The sequence below is a fragment of the Varroa jacobsoni genome, unplaced genomic scaffold (assembly GCF_002532875.2).
Source record: "Varroa jacobsoni isolate VJ856 unplaced genomic scaffold, vjacob_1.0 scaffold_1080, whole genome shotgun sequence".
In the NCBI taxonomy this organism is placed as follows: Eukaryota; Metazoa; Arthropoda; class Arachnida; order Mesostigmata; family Varroidae; genus Varroa; species Varroa jacobsoni.
Window position 1 is genome coordinate 1 of NW_019213982.1, and position 23565 is coordinate 23565.

General features: G+C 37.8%; 1 protein-coding gene across 4 annotated transcripts; it reads left to right on the forward strand.

Moving 5' to 3' along the window:
* The first annotated feature begins 1836 nt into the window (after positions 1–1836).
* Positions 1837–18197, forward strand: LOC111266390 (Y+L amino acid transporter 2). Of its 4 annotated transcripts, none has more exons than XM_022843843.2 (10): positions 1837–2090; positions 5630–5753; positions 5853–6261; positions 10785–10910; positions 11223–11367; positions 14622–14745; positions 14871–15071; positions 15429–15578; positions 16237–16333; positions 17655–18197. In XM_022843843.2, exons 2-10 carry the CDS (start codon positions 5736–5738, stop codon positions 17720–17722), a joined length of 1338 nt encoding a protein of 445 aa, XP_022699578.1. In that variant the 5' UTR covers positions 1837–2090; positions 5630–5735; the 3' UTR covers positions 17723–18197. The 4 variants fall into 4 exon arrangements, with proteins under 4 accessions (XP_022699578.1, XP_022699577.1, XP_022699575.1 ...); XM_022843842.2 differs by having other exon boundaries at positions 1838–1960; positions 16156–16333; XM_022843840.2 differs by having other exon boundaries at positions 1840–2090; positions 16156–16333.
* The last annotated feature ends 5368 nt before the right edge of the window (positions 18198–23565 follow it).

The window sequence follows — 23565 nt, forward strand, 5'->3', positions numbered from 1 at the left end:
AAAGCTGGAAAAATGCAGTTATGCTTGGATTTAAAGGTGTGTTCTGATGTTCGTTTTTCTGAAATTATTTGATCTGAATTATTTGATTGACCAACTTCTACTTTTTTTTTAGACCTTTTGTTCTTCCGACCATTAAAGTCATCAATAATGCAACTAACTGCTAAATGTGGCACTATTTCGTATCACAACAATCAGACGCTCAAACTCGCTGGAGCTTTCAAGTATCAGACGGGACGTATCTTAATTCCTAATAAATTCCTTGTATTTAGTAATTATGCTTCCAATTCATCTAGTTTACTTGTGCTAATAAGATATCGAAACTGCATGATAACGTCAGAACAGATATATTGTCTGCCACGAAGTCTTTTCGAAATGTGTTTCCGTTTTTTCCGATATTGCGTCTCTTGTAGAGTTTAGATGCTGCATGGTTTAAAACCATGAGGATACCCTTGGATTTGACCTGTTTTTGAAGTACGAAGTTATATGTAGTCAAAGTAGTTACATGTATATCTGTTTAGCATCAAATGCAACTTTTGCGGACCGGATTTGAATAGCGCTTTCTGTTTTTCAGCTGTACATTATACACAGCTGTACACTGTAAACAAGAAATGAATTGCATAAAATGAGAAATAAAGACTTGCTATAGCTATTAATTAGTCGATTGGCACGAAAAAGCCATTTTTAGTGCCTCTGTCATTGCTGTATGTTGTGGCCTAAATTAACATTGGGCCGAAGCGATTCGCTACGCTGTCAGGAAATTTCTATCTGCGAGATTGGCTGTTTTGCATTCGTCAAAAAGTTTCAGTGTTCTGTCTTCTTTTAAATGCATGGGAAAAATTACACTTTTAGACAGTGTTAATATCGATATCGCATGAATCATACGCCCGCTTCTTTCAGCTCCTTCGAGCGTCAGGCAGGATGATTTCCTTTTTTCCCAATCCATTTATTTTATATGCATCTTCTGTGGAGAAAGAAATTTCAGCTGTAGTTCGGAACACTATTCTCCATTCGGAATTAATTCTTCCAAGTAAACAAAGTTTTTTTTATTATCTATAACCCAAGAGGACATAAATTATGTCGATTGTACATATTACAAAGTGCGTCTAATACGTAAAAGATGCTTCGGCCATGGCACAATAAACGCAAGACAAATATGTTTGTTTAAAATGCAGTTACTTCATATATATGTTCACAGAAAATTTGCTATAATGTATGGTCTCGATATTTTTCGAGGAAAGTAGGTGAAAATTATAGATAGACACCTTGTCGCTAGTACCATTATACTATACACTGTCCCTTGAGTAAACTCCGATCTAAAAAAATTTTGAGTAAGTCTTTCAGATAAGATATAGCATTTTAAGGTTCCCGTCAATTCAACGCAGCTACTGAAATCGGGTTCAAAAAAACCTTTAGCGTTCACGAAGCAAACCGAAGCGTGTCTTAAAGCGCTGCATCAGCCAAGAAAATGTGACGAGGCAGAAGTCCTTAACAAAGACTATTACGTGTAAAAGATTTAAATAAATAAAATCTTTCCTATTTCAACCTCATTAGAGCATTTGACGTTTCGCTATGATCGAAGTTTTTTTTCTAATGTGAATTTGTCCTACCCCACTTAGTAGAACGTACGGAAGGGTTATAATGCGGGTACATACAAAAGCTTACAAATGTGCGCCATAAAAGTTTACCGCGGATTGGCTTTCCACCAAAACAATCTGTTGAGCCCGAAAACAGGTTACACGTTGCCTTCGACGATAGCCCTCTCCAGTCCAAGGATGTCTCTCACCTTTTTGCGTTAGTCCCCTCTCTCGCCGGCCGGCCGACTTGGCCTAGATAGAGACTACGATGTTTGTTAACACGTGCGCTGGTGACTTCGTGCGAAAGACACCGTCAGTGGCTATGGGTCTTTAGCGGCCGGCGCTGATAGCATATAGTTGCGCCCGACCAGTTCTCAGGCCTACAGGTTATTCGTCGGCCTTCTTAAATTGTGGCAGCTTGGCTAACTTACCCGAATTTATGTTCATAAGGGTGATATCATAACACGCATGAGTAGATCAGTGCAAGCAGTGATTGAAAGCTTCGTATGGCTAAAAGTGAGTGAGCTAAGTGCGATCAGTGTCCTGCCAAATCAGCTAGTTAGTTGGTATTTGGCCCAGGTGAATGAAACGGTACAGTAATGTAGTAGGTGTCAATGTAGTAATAACTAGTAAAGTAACATTTACAAGCGATTGTAACCGACTCTGTTTAGTGTGCCAGTGTGTACATGTCTAATTTTTTTTTTTCGTTAACCCTCATGTCGGCATGCGCACGCCTGCAGATTAACTGAACGAGGCCTGGTATGCGCCATGTAATGAAAAAAGTAGAACAAACGTTTCCGACAGGCCTTGTCATGAAGGCAAACTGATCATGAAAGTTTTGTACATAAAGTTCATAAATTCTTCGCACAAAAGTAAGAATATTAGCAAATGACACAGATAAAGATATTTATCGTGCTTAACGTTGACTATCGTTGAATGTGTATGGATGCACCAATTATAGTTGGCTGATACCAACTATAGTCATACTGAAGATGAATGGTGGGCACGTGGTCTGTTCGAAGCCCACCACTGTCCTTATACAGTTAGACACTCAAGCGGTACGGGAGAATAAGGGAAGAACGTGACACTTCGAAAGGCGGGCTGATATTTTTGAAAGCATTACACACAGCGGCAGATCTGTGTCATATATATATATATGAAGATGACTGAAAACACCTTTCTAGTCTATCTTCCCTTTAGGTTCGTTGTGAAAGAAATTCAAAGACGAGAATTTGCAATCGCTTTGGGAACTCAATCATTAGAAACCCAGTGCGTTAATATTTTTTAAATAAAGGAGATTCTTCTATTACTGTATATGTTCATGCTTCTACTCAATATATTTTGAATGTTCTTAGGATTCATTTTACCGTAGTTGATTGGTAGGACTCTTTCAAACGTACATACGTTAATTCGTTGTTATTCTTTATCAGGAGTTCTTTTACTGTGTTTTAGGCTAGCTATATATTCGAAGTGTCCCATATTTGCTGAAAAAAAAATTTTATGGAGTTAACGTAAGAAAAAGCGTGTACAATGATGCACCGTCGTGGAACACAAATCTCTGAAACACATGAGAACACAAGCTGTAGACAAAAAGTTTAAAGTGTATCTATGTAAAATAGATCTGTGCAATTAAAAAACGAAAAAGCAAATAAAAAAAAATCATTCATTGCAGAGTTTAAGTGGTCAGCGTACCGTTTCTTTTCTGCCAAGCCTCCCAAGTAATAATTAATTTTTCGTTTTCATATAATCTTGCTGTCAATTCGTTATCAATAATTATACACGCAGTAGTAGCGATAATATTTTAGTAAACCTAGATTTAGGGTGATTATTATGTATTTAAATGTGCTTGTAGACAAAAAAGTCAATAACATTTTTCTCCTCTGCCCCTCAAAAAAGCAGCAACAAAAAATATTAATCAATATGTTGGAATATAAATCTAGGGTTCGGTAGTCGATAATAGTTCTAGATCTAGAATAATTATCGGTGTACCAATATAATGAGTCTGTCTTCCCGAAAAAAAGAAACAAGTATATCTGTTTAAACGCCTACAGTTTTATCCACAAGATATTTGTCTTAGATTTGATCGATTTTTACCATCTTTTTCTATCACGGACCCTGTATTGCGGATGACTCATCCCTTTCGGTAGCTTTTCACCATTTTTATTGTAGGATAAGTGCAAGTCATAAAAAAGTTCCAAAGTGAAGAGACTTTTCAGGTTAAACGACAGTATGCAGCACGATAGTTTGAAACCCTATTGCCGTAAATAGCTCAAATGAGTAGCTTGTGTTAGACTTTTTCAACAGAAGGGGCTATCTCACGTCAGCTCAAGTCAAAGGGGCACACAACGCCAACACCCGAAGAACGGGCACCAGCTTTTAGGCGTGCTCTTATAATTACAGCGCGCTCCTTGCTACACATGGTAATGGTTCAGTGCCGTAGAAATGTACACGAGCCTGAAGGTTTTCGACCACATTCCCATTCCCAATGGTGTCTCGCGGTAAACGAAACTTATGTCCTCCTATGTTATCTCAATTAATGCTCGACTACGTTGGGCAGTTTTTCAAGGTGTATTTTACGATTTCAGATTATTACCTAATCGATACCTACAGTGGCTTAATCATACTCGTGAAACAGCTGACAATAGGTTAGCTACATTTACACTTAGTCCACCGAAAACAACAAACGTTTAAACTCAACAGATTTTGTCCTGTCAAGAGGCTGGAATCCAAAAATCGCTACAGATTTTTGTTTCATAGATTGGCATGTAAGGCCTATTGCCGGACTGTAAGGCCTATTGCCGGACTCGCAGAAAGCTTTCCTAATGCTCCTATTACTTTATTATTGTGTGTTGTACTTTACCACTTCGGAAACCTACGCCCTGTGACAATCACCTGTACGTTGGTAGAACAACTCAGCGTTTATTCCATTTGAAATTAATGTTGTGAAACTATTATTATCTCTAGTAATTCAGCGTATTAAATCTCAGCGTCAGTAAAACATCCATATTAACTATATAATTAGAGAGAAGTAACAACTACCTAAATAATAATAATAATAATAAGTTTGGAGAGTGAAGTTCTGTACTTAGTTGTTTTTATATTCAGTGCTAGAAATTCGTACGCGGTGTTGACGAGATGCATCAAACTGGATGGATTTCTATACGTTTACATGTTGAATGCTCGTTTCGTATTTATCGTGTTTGCAAATCATTTGTATTTGCCGAGGTACGCTAATGTTTTATTTTGCTACATTATTTAACTAATGAATGAGTTTGACATTTAGCTTGTGTCTGCAAATTAGGAAATTTTTTTACAAGTTTTTCTTCACAAAGAAACGCATGTATGTGATCCGTAAATATTTTTTTCTCTCTTTTTACTGTATATTTGAGCGTTGATTACATACAAAATGGCCCCCAGTTGATTAACGACAATGGTATTGTCATTGTCGTTGTCATATTCATTTAAGACATTAAAGTTCTTACCGTCGTAAAGATGATAATTTTTGTATCCCCTTTTATCTTGACAAATCCGTACTAGTTATATTACTTACTAGGACCAAATACATCGTACATATATATATATCTATATATATATATATAAGTTTCTAAAAGATCAATGTTGGGAACTTTGATATGAATGGTCAATGATATGAATGATGCCAATGATATGAACAGTCAATCAGCTAGTTAACGCTGAATTTAAGCCTTGAATTAAGAATGAATATAGAACATATGTTCGAAGTTTAGAAAAATTTAATTTAGAGCTAGACAAAAACAGGCTTTCATATGTTTGTTTCAACTGTGACTTTATCTAAATAATCACACAAGCTAATGTTTACTGTAAAGCTACTTTGCCGTTCGACTATGATTGCCACAGGCTTTATAGAATAATAAGTGCTAGTGGATAGAGTTTACTCCCTGTAGGATTTAAATATTACGAATCCTGTTAGACAAATAAGCGTTTTAGGATGATTTTATCGATGTTTTACTATAATACATATTAGCAAATAAGTACAATTTGTTTAATCAAATAGTTTACTATTTATGTTCTTTAAGGATGAATTGAGAACGAGCAGAGCAGCCTTTCTAGATAATTTGCACAGCAGTCAGCTATCTCCGTCAATCATCTACGGCGAACGCCCAAAGAGACTCTTCAGCCAAAATGGAAAGGAACGAACAGGTAACAAACATTGCAATAGTACCCCACATTTAACCTTTCTTTCTTTGTAACGGACATTTTCATTCACTTTGCTGACACCTCCCAATTTTTCTCTTTTAGGTGGAATTGAAGAAGGAGATCGGTCTTCTTTCTGGTGTACTGATGGTAGTAGGCACTATTATTGGCTCAGGAATATTTGTATCCCCCAAGGGGGTGTTTCAGCATGCGGGTTCTGTAGAGGTCGCTTTGCTCGTTTGGGCGTTATGCGGCCTATTCTCATTATGCGGTGGAATCTGCTATGCTGAGTTGGGTACATCAATTCCCAGAAGTGGTGGCGACTACGCGTATACCCTCGAGGCGTTCGGGCCGCTACTGGCCTTTTTAAGGCTTTGGATCACGGTCATAATTGTTCAGCCGGCCACCCTTGCCATTCTATCGCTCGCGTTCGCAACGTACCTTATAAAACCATATTACCCAGACTGCGAGCCGCCGGATACTCTTCTGCGACTTATCGGCATACTCTGTTTACGTAAGTGTTCTCGTGTGTTGGATTGTTTGCAAAGTTCGCATCAATTGTATGTAGTATAATTTCTTTAACTTAACCTGCTCAAATACAAATGCTGTTGACATCCAAATACTTTGCGCCCAAAGAAAGATTCAAAATATTTGTAAAAATTGCGGTACGCAATCAGCATCAAAACGAGTTTGACTTAAAAACCGTTAACAATCAGCCGAATCCATAGAATACGCCTTTAAGCTCCTAGAATGTGTAATTAAAATGACTGTGTTGAACGTATTTAAAAATCACCGTCCAGTTTTCTTAAATAGACATATCATGCCCTTACGAATGCTTCTCAATTGGCCCGAGACCATGGGCATTTGTAGATGAAGAATATTGCTAGTTTAACATATTCACTAAACTATATTAGTATGGTCACAGGTCATGTGCAAGAAATGAGCACCGGCTTTTAGCCCTGGAATTTTTCATAGTGGAAACGTGTTGTCCATCTTAATTTGGATAGCGCTATAATGTTATACTGTGATGGCTCAAGGGCTTTACAGGACCGCTCATTCTACTAACTGAAGCCCCAATATATTTTCAAAGAAAACGTGGTGCATTTCTATAAATGTTCCGTAAATGTTTATAACAGTTGCTGATAAAATATCTGAAGCACTAGAAGTGTTTCTATGTAAAGATTAAAACATTTCTAGTCCCATAAAATAATACTAATTATACGTCCCAAGCTGTAAGATGCAGTAAAATTTTATTGCAAATGTTTATTTACTACGTTTGCTTTGTTACGGAAACTCGACGAAATATAAGAATACGTCTAACTGGCGAACGTTCAGTTCTTATCCTGTTTAAGGATGAGTAGTTAGCATCCAACAGACATGTTTCCAGAAAGCCAGAGAAAGCTGAATTTCCAAGCAGGTATATTCTAGGAACTATTACACACCTTCGGAAATGAAAAAGAAACTGAAATGGTGTGGGCTTAAACAGAGGTCTATAATGCTCCACACAATCCCGTACCACTAAATGCATATTTTAGGTAGGTACGTGTACGTATACGTGGTGCAGCATTCCGCTCGGCCAAAACTATCAACCTGTTTATTAACCCATACACACGAGAAGTGTTTGCTGAAGGTGTCACCATAATTATGTACCCATTACGCTGTTTTGGTTTAGCCTGCGCACCTTGGTTACATCCCAATAAGGAATTCGTCATATCTACTAAGCATGTACCTGCAGCACAAGACCTTGCTATATCTAGGAATGTTTCCTTGCCTGCTCGAAGACTCTAAACTATATCGGATTGATGTGTCTTCTCATTTCCAACAAAAACTATTAAATAATAGCTACAATCTTATCTGCACTCTACTTCACTAGATGACGGTTCGTGCATAAAAATAGTGCGACGTTTGGAACGCAAACAACGCTTTTACCCTTAATGAATTTAATAATCTACACTCAATCTTGACGTTGCTGTTTTCTTTTACTTCTACGACGTAGCAATTAGTGTAGGTATCGTTTCATCCGTTGTCTGCTATATTATCGATGTAGATTTGCCTGCTAACTATAAAAAGTCATATTGATTTTTCTTACTTTACGTAACCATATCTCTCTTTACCATATCCCCATAATCTTCGTTTAAGTGGGAGGCCGCTGAGCGGTCCGGTGGGTCAACGAACCCCGGACAATGCAAAAAGAAGATGCTCCAGAACGATGAAAAAGAGACCCTTTTGAGATGGCATAATGATGAACGGCTTTTCATTCGACTGCTTACACAACGGACTGGCAAGACACATTTCGTGTCTATTTCTGGCTACGCTACGTTTTGATTTGGACCATATCTATGAAAAGTTGATTACTTTTTTAAGCGTTGCCTCTTGTAAGCGTTGCCGAAACAACTTTCTACCTACGTAGCATTCATAATTGGACCAAGTATCAGCACACGTTTCCAACATGTATATAAAAGCGACAATCACTTCAAAGTTTCTTAGAGAGCCAGAGACAGTGCGAGCTAGCAAATCCCCGACTCTGACTTTGGTGTTACTTCCAGAAAGAATTCTTACATTGTCGTGGAAGGCAACGTCGGGCGGAATGCACTGCCCTAACAGGCGGTGTGTCCTTCACCAGGTATCTTCTCCGGCAGCCGCCGAATAACGGTAGCTGATAGACTAGGCGTCTCCTTAAGGGCCGCTATCTACGTAAACCTATCAGAACTTCGCAGTTTCCCGGCAACGTGCAAGCAAAAAAGAGAAGTGTCTGTCTCAAGGACTGTCTGTTTGTTCTGTGCATGCAGGCGAAGTTCGCCAGAAAGGAGAATTCTTATGTTCGGACTGATATGCGTGATAGACCCTCACTAGACAGAGTAGACGATATAGAAAAAAAAAGATTCATCATGGTAGATGCATACTAACAATGGCAATTCAGTACTTACCCATAAGTTTGGTTTCATATATAGACTGTTGAAAACGCTTTCGTATGATGTGTTCTATACTAGATCTATAAGTATGGCTATATAAATAACAAATTAAGAATATATGTAAAATAGATTCAGTGGGAAATTTAGGTCATACAAATAATTCCAAAGGTACTTGACAAACACTTCAGTATACTGAAATATCTCTAGTTGCAAGATTATTCCATTATAATCAAAAGACCTCAGCTCGACAGGGACGAACCAAGCAATGCGATACGTTAGTGTGCTTTTATTTCCTGGAAGCATCACTGGGTGAAAGCTCAGTTCCCAGAGCACCGATTTTGCAGGATTTGCATTGGATACCGGATCTAATTTTCTTTTAAAAGCAAACACCAATTTAGTGTATATACTTTTTTTCGAGCTGAGATGAAGGAAGATATGCACCGCTCACAGTTTTGCACTATTTCATTCAATAGTCATGTTTATATGGCAACATATAAAAGACAGAAGTCATAAAAATAGTAAATATATGTACTATGCGGTCGCGCATTTATCCGAAAATAATAAATTATTTCCTCAATCAGTCTTTAGCACAACACCTCTCTTTTTACAGATCAGTATATGTTTTGATTTTAAATCTGACCTCTGCTTTTGCGCAAAACATTATACTGTGTCCAAGAGCCTTAACTCACAGAATGTAAACGCAGAAGAAAAAACTGAGTAAAGCTGTTGTAGATAATGCCACTGAAACTAGCTTTAATGTTTTGTTCTAATACGGAACTTGAGTCACTTATCGTTATCGTATCAAAAGTGATGAGAGGTGTCTCTGTACTATGTTAGGCAATTGTTTTAGCATGTTTATCCGTAATAAATCTCTATAAAAAGTGTATAACGTTAATTACTTAGATAGCAAACACACGTAGACCTCCACTTAAAAGTAAAAATGCATTGCCGTGCCTAAAAACATGGGTAGAGAACAAACATACACTAACAAGACAAAGCCACTTTGGGACAAAGATTACTCCCGAAGTGTTTAGGCGTGAAAAGACAAATGATGGTTTAAGGACATTTATATAAAGACCTTTCTCCGTGTCAGCTGCGTTGATTATTCTGTACACTTGACCGCTGAGGACTTCGTGAGGAAAGGTGATAAACTGTAGTCGAGCTTGTACTTACAAATAACAAATAGCTACTGTCTGTATTGACATAACGAACAGAGCTTTAATAGAGAGGTATCAGCCTTCATTTTGTGTAGATGACACGTCTGATTAAAATGTCTTAAAAAAATATTAATATCTATTCCGCATCGGTATCATTAATACTGGTGCGCAAAGTATCACCTATAACATGTGTCAGTACTAGTAAAGGGTGTTTCATGTGTTCTCACTACATGAACCAGCCTTCACATTTTGGGTGGACAAATTATTAAAAGAGTAAAAATAAGCGCTTTCATAGCTTCAAATACTTTTCAAATCATATTTAATATTCGCTTACTTGCTAGTTTTGTGACATTGACTATTTTCAGAATAAGCGCCTTATTAAACATTGGTATTGATTTATCAAACCGTTGTTGAAAAATGTTTCGGTCTACCGTCGATCGGAATGTCAACAAAATAATATCATAACGTCCTTATTCGTACGAGTGTGCCGTTCGTATGTGTCGTTGGCAAGACTTCGAAACCCGAACCAGAACAACTTACAACCAGAAACTTCGTCATCAAGTCAAGGGACATTTTTGCACTTCTGAATATTACTACTGTTGTTTACTAAATTAGTTAATACACGTCGAGGAACTGCTCAAGGCAGATCGTCAAGAGATTTCAAGAAATGCTTCAGAGCATTTATAGCGCCGGTGTACTGACAGTAAAAACAGTACGCATTGATTCGCATTACTTTAATTCTATGTGTTTCAAATTTAGCATTCAATATCAAAATGAAATTAATAATATCAATTACTGTTTTGTGCTTATCAAATATTGCTGAGATACACTGTTTCGAGTACTTGGAATTGTTACACGAACATAAATGTATGTTGAGTTCCAAATCATCAAGTAACACTGGCGACTGTGGCATATATTGATGAAAAAATCATTTATAATTTGGGTTTTTTTTTATGTTTCACATGTAGTGCTGCTGACGTATGTCAATTGCCGTAGCGTGAAACTTGCTGTGAAGGTTCAAGACTACTTCACAACCGCTAAATTAATCGCATTGGTACTTATTATTGCAACCGGATTATATCGCATTTGCACAGGTATCATGTTTATTTTAACAGCTGCTACAAAAACAGTAATACTTACGAACTTAAGAAAGTCACTTGTTCTAGGTTTCATATAATTATTTTCGGCGATATTTTTCAATCAAATTTCATTTCTTTGTTTTAAACTGATTAGGACTGATTTTTTCCATCACGTTATAAAAAAAGAGGACTTTTCTCCTATTAACGAAGTATATGATGCAGCTTGTTGGAACAAGATTTATGTTTATATAAATACACTAATATTTACTATATACATTAAAAGCATTCTTTTAGGTTTATAAGTGCTTACCATGTTTGTGTGCCCAGGTCATACTGAACACCTTGCAAACCTATTCTCGGATACAACTGTTAGTCCTGGTGGCCTTTCACTTGCTTTTTATTCAGGACTCTTTGCTTACGGAGGTTTCAACAATTTAAACTATGTTGCCGAGGAACTGCATAACCCAAAAAGGTAGGAATCTTAGTATTAATTGTTTCCTGTAATTACGTAATATTTTTTGCATGGCGTAATTTTAGTTAAAAGAATATAAAGCATAGTACAAGGAGCTACTTAAAGCAAGCTGGCAAAGTGTTTAGCACCTCTTGTCATCACATTGTTTTCTCTACATTCACAACATCCATTTAAAACCTCAGAATATTATTTTATGTATTATCGCTAGAGACAACTAGCGCGCTGTAATAAGTTTTACTCCCACCTTTAAGCCACTACCTCACCTAACGCCACCACGATTAGTAGGCAAACATCACAAGTCATACGACGACTCATCCATTCCTACCATATACACATCGACCAAAATTTATGATATAAGTTTTTCAAATATCTACAATGGCAACAGTACTTTAGAAAAGGCGTTGCTGGCCGTTTTGTTCTCAATTCTATGTCACTGAAGAACCTACCTCTGAATTTATCTATCAATTATCTATCTCTATTTATCAATTTTCGAAAACGTTTTTACATAAATCGAGTGTACGTGCCAGAATGGTTTGTCGGATGGGTTTTTCAGGCTGCCTATTGTCTAAGGCCTATTTAGTCGGACTTTGCTTTTCAACAAGGCCCCACAGGCAAGGCCCAATGTGTCAAATCACATGACAGTCATGCTACGGGTACCGCGCGGTTCACTGCACGTCTTCCAAACTTCTTCAATAGCTTCAGCATTTCAAGTATGCAATGGCAGAAAGCTTTATATTGTTAGTAGTATATATAATGTCCAAATTTAGCTCATCTATTTTCGATCAGAGAAAATCTTAACGAAAACATCAATAGTTGACAAAAAAAGCCTATAGCCGGTCGCATAAGCGCCTACTTAGAGTTGCTTATGAGATTCTGCAAAGCCCAGCCCAGTTCGAACTTGTTGTGGGCAACGCAGACACGTGGATAAAGTTCAAGTTCAGCTCTTTCATATAGACGTTAAGGAATCGTCGCACAAGCACAATTCCTTAATGACTTCTTAAACTACGTTTTACGGCTTTACGGTCCTGACGAATCTTGCACGTCATTGATGCATTCGATCCGCAGATGTGCTGAATCATCGGTGGGGTCAGCCACCACCATGCGCAATGAACTAGGGCTGTAACGCACAAGGTTGTCGCCAAACTATGCGTCCCCATGCCAACAGAGCCCAGGCTCAATGCATTGACGTAGCAGAAGGGAAGGAGCCCATTTAAGCTGCCTAGTAATGCCCGTCATCAAGTTTGAGAGGCCTGAAGTGGCGGGTGTTAAAAAAATGCAATGGGCGAAACTTCGTATGAACAGGACCTGTGAACGACCTACATGATAGGCGAACTCGCTAATGGCCTTCTGTATCAAATTAAAAGAAACACGCCCTGTTGCTGTTTCCCAAAGGCTTATCAAAAATAAAAATATGCCACACTATGACAACAGTAATTATTCTACCTGCTTCTCGCCGACCTTCAGCTTTATTTACCTGAGACGATCAGATGCAGGTGCTGGGCATCAACGGCTCCGACTGGTCATTTGGCGGCCAAATTCGATACTACACGTGCACACACAAATGGTATGGCACTCATCTCAGTGCCGATATCCACCGTGCTCCCTCTAATCCAACACTGTCCAGTTCGATCCCGATTTCAAACCACAGCGGAGCAACAGTTCCGATGAGTCGGATAGTTGAGGGACCATGTGCCGCCCAACGGTCGCATGTTTGGCCACTTGACGACGTCAGCGCACCGGCTTTCTCGCTGGAGGCCTATCCTTTTCGTTATCTCCCGGTATGTCGCGTTGAATCGCTTGGATGAAAGTGTTGTACGAAGCTGGATTTGCCGCTACGACAGATTTTTTGTGTTTTCTTGACCTTGCTGTCCTTCAAAGCTCGTTTGACCTTGTTCTAGTTTTCGAAATATCCATACATAAGGCGTTCGTGAAGTTTTTGTTTAAAAACATCTCAGTTGCCTGCCATTAGTCCGATCTCCATGTCATATTACACCATAGCGGTCCACGTAGGTACTATTGCACCCACTGCAGAACTTGGTTCTGGGACCGGTTAGTTATCCGGACGCAATTCTTGAAAAATCAAGAACTAGCGAGCCCGACCGTCCATTCTTTCGAATTTCGTTACCCACCAAGCTGCCACAAAAAATGGAGAAAAAGAATTGCAGGCGACTAGGGATTAACCGTCCAATTGTACTCACAGTCGGCCGGAACCAGAAGTACATATGTTGGCATCACATATTTTCTGCGTCTGCATCATCACAGATAGGGCATTCCGAAAATGTATACACAGGTTGAATTTTTATAACTTCAGTTCTTATTGACCCGTACTTAACACTGGAATTGCATTGGAATCTGCACAACTGCTTCCGCATTCTTCCTCACTCACGATATAATATGTTCTTTTTTTTATAGTCTACGTTCGTTTCTGGGTAAGGCTTAGATTTAATGCTCAATGCAAGATGTCGATTCACTGTTCGACCTGATCCAAAAAAATCTTCGTCGAAAACTGTGCAATATGTTTTGCAAAATTGTTTTCTTCATTGATAACATGTAGTGTTACAATTGTATTTTCCCAAAACCTTTTTAGCTCACAACTTGCTTGTCTTACAGATTTTTGGATTTATCTCTTGGTCCGTCTTTCTTAGCTGGTGAAGATCGTTGATGTTTTTGGTCCTTCGGAACGTAATCTATCTGTTCGTTTCAAACTTATCTTTTATCCAATTAATTGTAAGTCTCGTAGATAGATCTGCCAAAAACTTTTGTGTTTGTATTTGCGCTATATGTTCATACATAACCTCATAACATTCCATATAATAATTTAGTACAGCAGCTAATTGCCGTTATTATACTCATTATTAATTATTCAACTTACTTACACACTAATAAAGGCAGTCAAAATTGTGAACTTTTAAATAATGTATTTATAGCGTGCTAATAAACAAAAATTGATACCACTAAAATGTTTCTAACATTGAGGGAACGAAAAGTCTTACCGTTGGTACCGCAAGCTATCTACTCAAAATTGCATGTTCTTGCAGCCATGTGCTTTAGGTACTTCTTTATTGCATAACTACTTCATTATAAAGAAGGACTCTTTATACTTAGACGTACTTATCAGCAGGTATTCTTTTTCTCTAGATTTGCGGCTTGTAGAGTGAACCGAAGGTAAGGAACACATTAATTGTTAACAGATTACTCAATCTTCAGATTTCGCAGGCGTTTGTGCAATAACAGTGATTCGTGTTGACTTTCAGAAATTTACCGCTGGCTATTTACATCGGAGTATCAATCGTCACGGTCGTGTATGTTTTGACCAACATAGCATATTTCACAGTAATTTCGCCGGAGGAGATGCTCAAATCACCTGCTACTGCCGTGGTAAATACAATACTTTCAGCAATTAGTAAACCGGCAAACACATGCTTCATCGATGCTCAAACTACCTTGACAATACCTGCTCACTTTTGTATGTTTTGTCAATATGTCAATTATCTCATTTACAGACATTTGCGCACAGAATGTTTGGCCCAATGGCCTGGACAATGCCTGTATTCGTTTCACTATCGATTTTCGGAGGCCTTAATGGAATTATGTTCACCATCTCAAGACTATTCTTTATTGGAGCTCACGAGGGTCACTTACCGGCTTTCGTCGGCATGATCAACGTGCATCACCTTACGCCGACACCTCCGATTCTTCTATCGGTATATCGCATCAATTATTAGCAAAATTCAAAACGGACTGTTATACACAGGCGGGAAATATTACTCGGATTATAATCGGTATATAGGCGATACCTAGCAGGTTATTCCGCTTGCCGTTGGGAAGTCTATAAAATGAGATGCCTTTTTAGACATAGCTGAGTATATTTTTGGGGCCCACTATTGGTGCTCTACCCCGCCACACGGTCAGATGATTCTAAATGTTTTCAACACTTTTTACGCTTCGAGTACACTATGACTGTTAGTTCGTTTTATCATGGTGTGCATTCTTATAGAATCTTACTCACTATTTTATTTTTCTGATATTTGCTGCCTCTTTATTCATTGATATTACTTTAGACCGGTATCACCCTTCTAATGTTTATAACATCGGACATTTACGCTCTGATCAACTATCTTTCGTTCAACTACTGGCTCTGGGTGGGCATCTCGATTCTTGCCCTTTTGAAGCTAAGGCACTTGAAACCGGATCTTCCGAGGCCTATTCAGGTAACCACTACACCCGCAAGGTCTAGCTAGCTTTCGATAAACGCTAGCAGATACTATTATATTCTAAGCATAATATTCGATACGTTATAATATGACACGCTGTTTGGCTTTAGTTACGATGAATTTAGTTGTCGCAATCAACACCAGAGACTTACTTAAAGATACGACACCGACACAGTTGAACAACTCTTTCTGCGTTATTCGGACATTGTTTTTCAATATTTTCTTCTTTCAATATGTATTTCAAAATTTCTTGGAACCCATATCCGCCACCTCGCATACAAATCTCACAGTAACAGATGCGCTTTTTCCATAGCCATGTAGAAATGGCGTTTTGTATCGAAATTTTATTTCCGACAATTTTAATTTAATTCAGAACAGCTCGTATAAATTTAAATACTTAAGAATGTGTTAAATACTGCAAGCAGTAAAATATGGTACGTTTATTTTCGTAGTATATATTTGTGTAGTTTAGCTAATATCTAACTAATTAGCTGGTCTGTCGAGCAAGTTTTATTGGGCACATAACGAGCTACAGTGACCAATGATAAAGAAAGCGTTTGCGGATATTTTATAGGTAAACCTGATTTTTCCAATCTTGTTTCTACTTATGTGCGTTTTCCTAACGGTGATGCCCCTCTACGAAACACCGTTGAAGAGTGGGTTGGGCGTCCTCATCCTCCTAAGTGGAATCCCAGTTTATTACCTCCTTGTGAAGCCAAACAAGAATCTAATCGGTCTTAGAAATATATCTGGTAAGTTCGCAAATATAAAAATCTAAGCATTGCCAAGTCCGCCTTCTAGATAAAAACGATTTTACCAAATAGTGAAATAGAATTGTAGGGCAGAAAAATTAGGAAAGCTAAAATTAGTTACTGAATGATAACCTAAAAAAATATGCATTAAGCGTTGGAAGGCAATGAAACACTTCACATTTAAAATGTACTGTATAACAATCCTTTAAACAGTACTATATGTTTAAACAAACTTACAATACACTTTGTCTATCAAAATTAGATCTTTTTCAATTCTGCATATGCATATAGCGCGAAGTTATTAAGTCCATTCAAAATGAGTAGCCAAATCAGCTTAAATGAACCCATATTACCAGTATTAGCAAAATAATAATTATCGCTTAAAATTAATGGATAAAAATTGTCTAAGATTCATAGCGTATGTACCATTGCATAGAAAAATAGTTATATAATTAGCTACGAAGGATAACGTTTCTGTTTCGGCGAGGAAGCACCGATTACATTAATTGCAGATCAGACTCTATCCGAAATCTTGCAAAAAAATTTGTGAAGGTGGGTTTGCCCCTCTGCGCGGACATAGTAGTACTTTATTATTAGCGCATTAATAGTGGAGTAGCTAAATCTGAGTTAATTTGAGTCCTCCATCTATTGCTGATGATTGGAAGGGAGCAAAAGTCTCCCCAGAATGTTGAGTGTATTTAATTGTTTCGAAATAGGCTACAGGAGCAGATTGTTTCATTGAATTTTTTTAATGAATGTGTCTTTTTGTGGAAAGATGAAATTCACTTCACGAAATGTGGTCGTAAAAATTAGTTCTTAGAATACAAGTACAAACTCAATTCACTAGCTACATAGTGTTTTAAACAACGGAAACCCCTATTATTCTTCTTTCAGGCCATCTCTGTTAACTGAGTATGAACAGAAAAGTTTCCTTGGCATAAAACCCCTGACTTGAACGAATTCATCCATTGAATAGATTATGCCCGCGGCACATAACAACCCTTGTCGGTCTAGGCCCAGTCTACCTTTGCTAAAATTTAGGCAGGCATATATCTGCGGAGAAGTCAACTTCCGGATCTTTTTAGATCAGCTCTGATGTTTGCTAGCACGTCATATAATGCTTTAATATCAAGGAATTGCCAAACTGAAATGATATTTTTGGCGTTTATCGACATTTGTTATCGGGGCGTCAAAAATGCCGATGCTCACCATTTATTAATGGTAATAGCTTTGACTGAGCGCCTCCACCGTGAAGCCCATGACGGTATACAACTACACTGCTATTAACTAAATTTCATGCCGTAATACTCTCTTTTTTCAGCTTATTTTACAATCCAAATGCAAAAGCTACTTGTAGTTGTACCTCCAGAAAAAGAAGCCGGTCTATGAAGTCGCCTGAGCATACAAGGATCACCGTTCAAATAGGTCATATACTATACATAGTGATAAATCGAAGTGTTCACGATCCTATTTATAGGTGTACATTGAATCGTATAAATCCTCAAACGTGAAAAAAATTTAATGATGGTAAGTGCATTTTTATGAACATGTTGTATAATACGCTGCATAGACTTAGCATCTGGTTGTGACCCCTGTAACTAGTCGATGCATACAACCAATGAACAAATGAGATGCTGGAAAGTTGTAAATGAAATTAACTCATAGTTCCATAGAATGCCACTGGAAAACACGTTGAACGCCAAAAAGCAGCGCCAATTATGTTTAAAGCCCAAAGTTATGCTCTATTTTTGTATGCCGGACGTGAGAGCAAATATTGGTGAAGATTGTACTATACATACATCGAAAATTTCGCCTATGTCATCTGTCAATGCGAATAAACGAACGGATGTTTAGAGAACCATTATCTCTCAGTGTTACTATTTCCTGTGTCTTCCGAGTATCCATTATTAACTATATCTTATCATATGCCAGCCATATTCACAGAAGATTCGATCAAGTCTTGTACATGATATGATGTTAACTTATGATATTCGACACTAATAAAGTGATAAAGTTATGGTTATGTTATATTTTTTAGTATAATATAACCGTATATTATACATGATGGTCAAATTATACCAAAAAAAATTGCCTAATAATTATTAACCGTAAATAAACCTCTATGAATAGCTCATATATTTATCGATTGATAAGATTAGTGTACGCCATACGACAATGCATTTGCATGGCTTTTAATGTCTGGTCGTCCTATACGAAACAAAAATCCAAACGAAGACAGAAGCTATTTCTACCGCTCATGTTTCGTTAGAGAGTATGTCCTGATTGACTGAAAAGTCATTTTGCTAATTACTCGATTCAATTGAAACAAATCTTCAATTTAGATTTTTTCTGGCTTCATCTCGTAGTGCAGCATAGTAGTACTACTACGTGTTGAAAGCAGCTAAACTATTAATTCTATTATCGCCGTTTTTGTCAATCTGCCGGTAATTTTCTTATGGGCGCACTACCTGTCTTCTCGCTTAAGCCAAATCTTTAACTCGTAATATACATTAAGATGTTGGGTCGTGACATTTTAGAACCAAGTCGTGTTTTTTAATCCATATCATCTACATGATGATTTTTCTTTGTTTGCTTACCCAAGTAAGCATTTACATTTTGTATTTATTTGATAATAGCACTGGCCGGCAATTGCGCCCAGTAGGCATGTTTGTACAGGTATCTTATAATACTTTTTGACCCTATGCATGTATTTTTATAATTTATAAAACCACTACTTGAGTGCTATCACTATTTGTAAAGTGCTATATATTAACTAGATTAAATCTGCATATGGACTGGAAACTATTGAGGGCATCGATGGTCGTAATGGCTTTTTTCAGTCATTTTGATCATGGTGTTCATCAAACTCAAACAAGTTTTGCCGCCGCTAATCGCCATTCGAACAACGTAATAAATTCTATTTTACTGTAAACAAGTTATTGCATGGCTGTCACATATTAGGGACGATGTCTGGAAATAACGTCTATACCAATATCATCTATTACTTCGATTTCTCTTCCATTTCAGCGCCATTACGACCATCGTAGCAGCTGTCTTTGTTCGGATGTAGAAGCGGGGATCCAATTCCATTAAATGGCGTTAGTAGCAACACATTGAGGCGGCTAATTTTAGATGAGATTTCATCTCGAAGTCTAAACGATTTTGACCAAATCGCCGGGGTGAATTAGACACGCGTTTACGATAGGAGTTCTACTCCTCCTATTATCCTAATACTAGACGGAGGGGTATGCTCGGAGGGTAGTGACGCTTAGGAGTAATTCTAAAGGTGTCCAATCGTTAGTTTAAAGTCAGTCTTGATCTCAGCGGGTACGTTCTGCGGGATCTGAAGGTCAAACAATAGGCGCAAGCTCTTAGTTGTATCGGTAGAGGAGGCGAAAGAGAGACTCACGGAGAGGCATGTCGTCAGAAGAACTGAGGACTGGATGATTCCCACATGGAGAGCTCATATACTGCCTAATCATGTCACGATACGTTCTCAAGCTGTCTTTACGGGATTGAAAAGGGCCTGTCGGATAGCTGCGTCTTATGTACAGCGATATTGGACGAGTTGCCTCAGCATATACTTGAGGTCTGTAGGACAGGAAAAATGACGTTATTTTTGATAAATAGAATAAAGGAATTCGCATGAGTCTTAAAGGAAGATTAATTCTTTACGGGAGAAGTTGTTAGGAAAAAGCAGCGACAAATAAGGTTACGTCTAAGCAATGTTATGAACGAAATAAAGAATGCTTTCTAATCAGCTTCTGAAAAAGTACGAGGGAGATAAGCCCCTGCGCAAGGTACTAACTCTTCTGTGGAGAAAGGGAACTTGACCAGGGTGATCTCGGCCTGGTAATTTGGTAGCGCAAGCCGCTTCCTCTTGTCAGCTTGTAAAGTGAACATATAAGCCAACTCGAGACGAACCTTGAGAGGGGGACTGAGAAACTGCGAATAGTGACCTTAGGTGGCACTGATCCGACCTCTGGAACTGAATCCCATACTTGGCCCACATGAGGTAGACACAGCTTTGGTAGTACTAGTCATACATAAATTATATTATCTAAAGCTTCCAAAAAAACGACAAGAAGTATATCGATTCTATGAGGAGACCAACTGCAGACAGCATCATTAGTTTTCTGTTTAGATTCTAATGAAATGTTGTTTTGTTCGATCGTATATTCGGCTAGAGAATACCTGCAGGTGGGTTTATCTGGGGTTAATTGAACAGCTCGATTTTTATTCTAGCAAGCAAACGTTAATTCAAAATTTTAATGCCTTCAGACTTTGAAAATTTTGAGATACAGGCGAGTCGGAAATGATGCAATGTTCGGACATTTTTTTTTTTGTAAATTTTAAAATACGAGGCTACAAAGGGCCGCTAAGTGCTTTTTTGGCATTTCATTGAACTCGTGTTGAATGATAAACAGCCAAGATAATCAGCTCGCTTTCTTACCACCGTTTTGCCTATCTTGAAATTACATGTTGAGGTTAAAATGAAAACAAGTTATATTTGACAAAAGCCATAATATTGAGTTATATTACATGACAAATCTGGGGGTCATATGAGCCGTAGTAACATGAAATTGCATGAACCAGGGTGAGGCTGGGTTGTATAATCGATGGGGCTACATGTGCCATTGCATTTCGAGCATATATGAAACCAATTACCGTTGATGTTAATTCCACAGAGAAGCTGTAAGAATAAGTAGCCTCCGAAAGCAATTCAACAAAAAGTATATGGGCTTCTACTGAGTCCATATATTTCTGTATACTCTAAGTGAAGTACGACATCATATTCTCGCACTCGTTAAACCACATGTTGCTTTTGAGATAAATTTTTACGTTATTATTAACGCATTATTAACGCACTATTCGGATAAATGTATACTGTCGACATGTGCACTACATTGCTGGTTAACATGATCATGAATCAGAATTACCATAGACAATTATTTGTACTAGAACCATACGTAATCACTTAGTTACACAGGCTTGTAATGCACGAATTGTTATTATTTTTTTTAACGGTATGCAGCTCCTATATATCCCAGTACCTACGCTATTTAAAATTTGACATGACACTTATTATTTTATATGAATTCATGGTAAACGAATTGTAACTTTGACCCGCCTCACTTTGTAGTAAATGATTATCAAGTATCCTCTTCTTTGATAAGAACTGCAGCGGTTTCTATTTAAAAAAATTGTTTACAATTAACTTTGTTGAATCACTCACTTCTTCGAACGAAATAATTAGTAAGCAATTGATATTTTCTTGCAAATGGATGAATCATAGTGAGCTCATTCAGACTACATAATAGGAGAATATTTGCCAGATGTATAGGTATATTTCTATTCTTTTCTGTGACAACAGTTGTTTTCAATGATCGTTGAGCACATTTTAACCGATATAGCCCCACCCTCTACATGCAAGGTAGGACATCCGAATCCATTTTTATCATGAGTTATTTTCAAGAATAAAAACCGTTATTTTAACAAACAACAAGTTTTTGTTTGCTAGGTGTAATTAATTACGGTCGTGTTCATTCAATACAATCATCATGCATCGCGATTACACCTTTAACTCAGGACGTCAACCACTCAGAATTGCCTTTCAAGTATTTCTCATCCAAAGTGTAGCGCATGCTGGAAATGTTCATTGTATTTTTTAGGAGCTTCTGATAACTGGCAATAACGTAGACCATCAATTCCGGGCAAAAAAAAGCTTGTAATATCGGTAGAGGTCCGCTCTGCGTCAAGGCGTCGGATAATATATGATCTTTGCTCAAATTCCGGAAACCAAACATTGCTTTCCGCTATGCTGAGCCTGTTTCAGAAAGAACTAGCTTTAGGTTGCAGGAATAGCGACTGAACGCATGCGTGCTAGGACAAACAGCGCGCCAAATCTCCGAAATTGAACATCTCATGTTGCTTACGTACATATAAAGGTTTTGTTTTTCGCACTGCAGCGTAGAATTTCATTCCATTATCTTGGAATGATATTCTTAATTTTAGAAACCTAAAAAAGCGAAAAGATTATTTAGAGAGACCTTCTAACGTGCAAAGTACGTAAGTTGAGTTTGTAAGCCAGATTCATTCGAATGTGCATTGTCATTGTACTCACTGTAAGCAAATCAACGATTATGAGAACCTAAAACATATTTTCGGTGCACATAAATTAATAAAGTAAGTTTAGGAGCGCGAACCCAGCATAGTAAGGACAGGGTGACATTTCTCTAGATCATTATAGAAGCCTTTTTAGAAAAAAAAATTTTTTTCGGCATACAATAGAAAAACAGATCATGAAACAATCTTCGTCTGTTCCATGTTGTAATAAAACCGCGTAACCTATCATTATTCGTGTATTTATAAATTAAGACCGACGCAGTATTTTCTTAAAACAGGATATGAACAACGGAATTAGCATGCGCCCAGTTGCAAACTTCATTTAAAAGAATCAGGGAAGCCATATTGCACTGTTTGGCTTTTTATGAAATTTTGCTACAGCATTGTGAGACCGAGTCACATGCCGTCTTCCAATTTGATTTCAGGTAACTGGAAAGCAGAAGGGGTTGCTTTTAATGAGCCTGCCTAAACAGAGCGCATATACACACATTACGTATGCAAATTACACATTTCGAAGGCATCTTCATTCCAAACTGTCATTTCAACGAGATACGTAGAATGTAAATGCAGACAGTAAACATTCTCAAGCACGAAACGGAGCAATATATATATGGAGCATGTCTGTTAAGAAATAAAGGGCCGATTAGGGTTATTCGAGACGTGCTTAAACCTTATGATTGAATGCTTCGCAGAATAGGTTTTTTCTGTAACGCTTTAATGTACTATAATATTTTCCTTTAGCAATAAACTCTTTGAAAAAAAAAATTAGCTAACTACGAACTTTTAAATCGTCAGATGTAAAGCGTGTACGTACTATGCTGTCACTAGGTTTGATATCGCAGTGTAATAACTACCTGCGCTCCGATCCAGTAGCTTCGTTTGCCCAAAGATATCATGATAAGTTGCCTTGAGTTATAATACGACAACGTTGAGCGATTCTGAAGCCGCCGGTCCACGAACGCCCATTGGAATGAAACTGTATCTATTGAGCATGATAAAATTGCAACGTATTTTCCGAGAGCTAATAAGATCATGAAGTCAGAGCAATCACAATAAGAAATACGCTCTACTGTATGTCATATTCATATGTATGATTCCAGAACAGG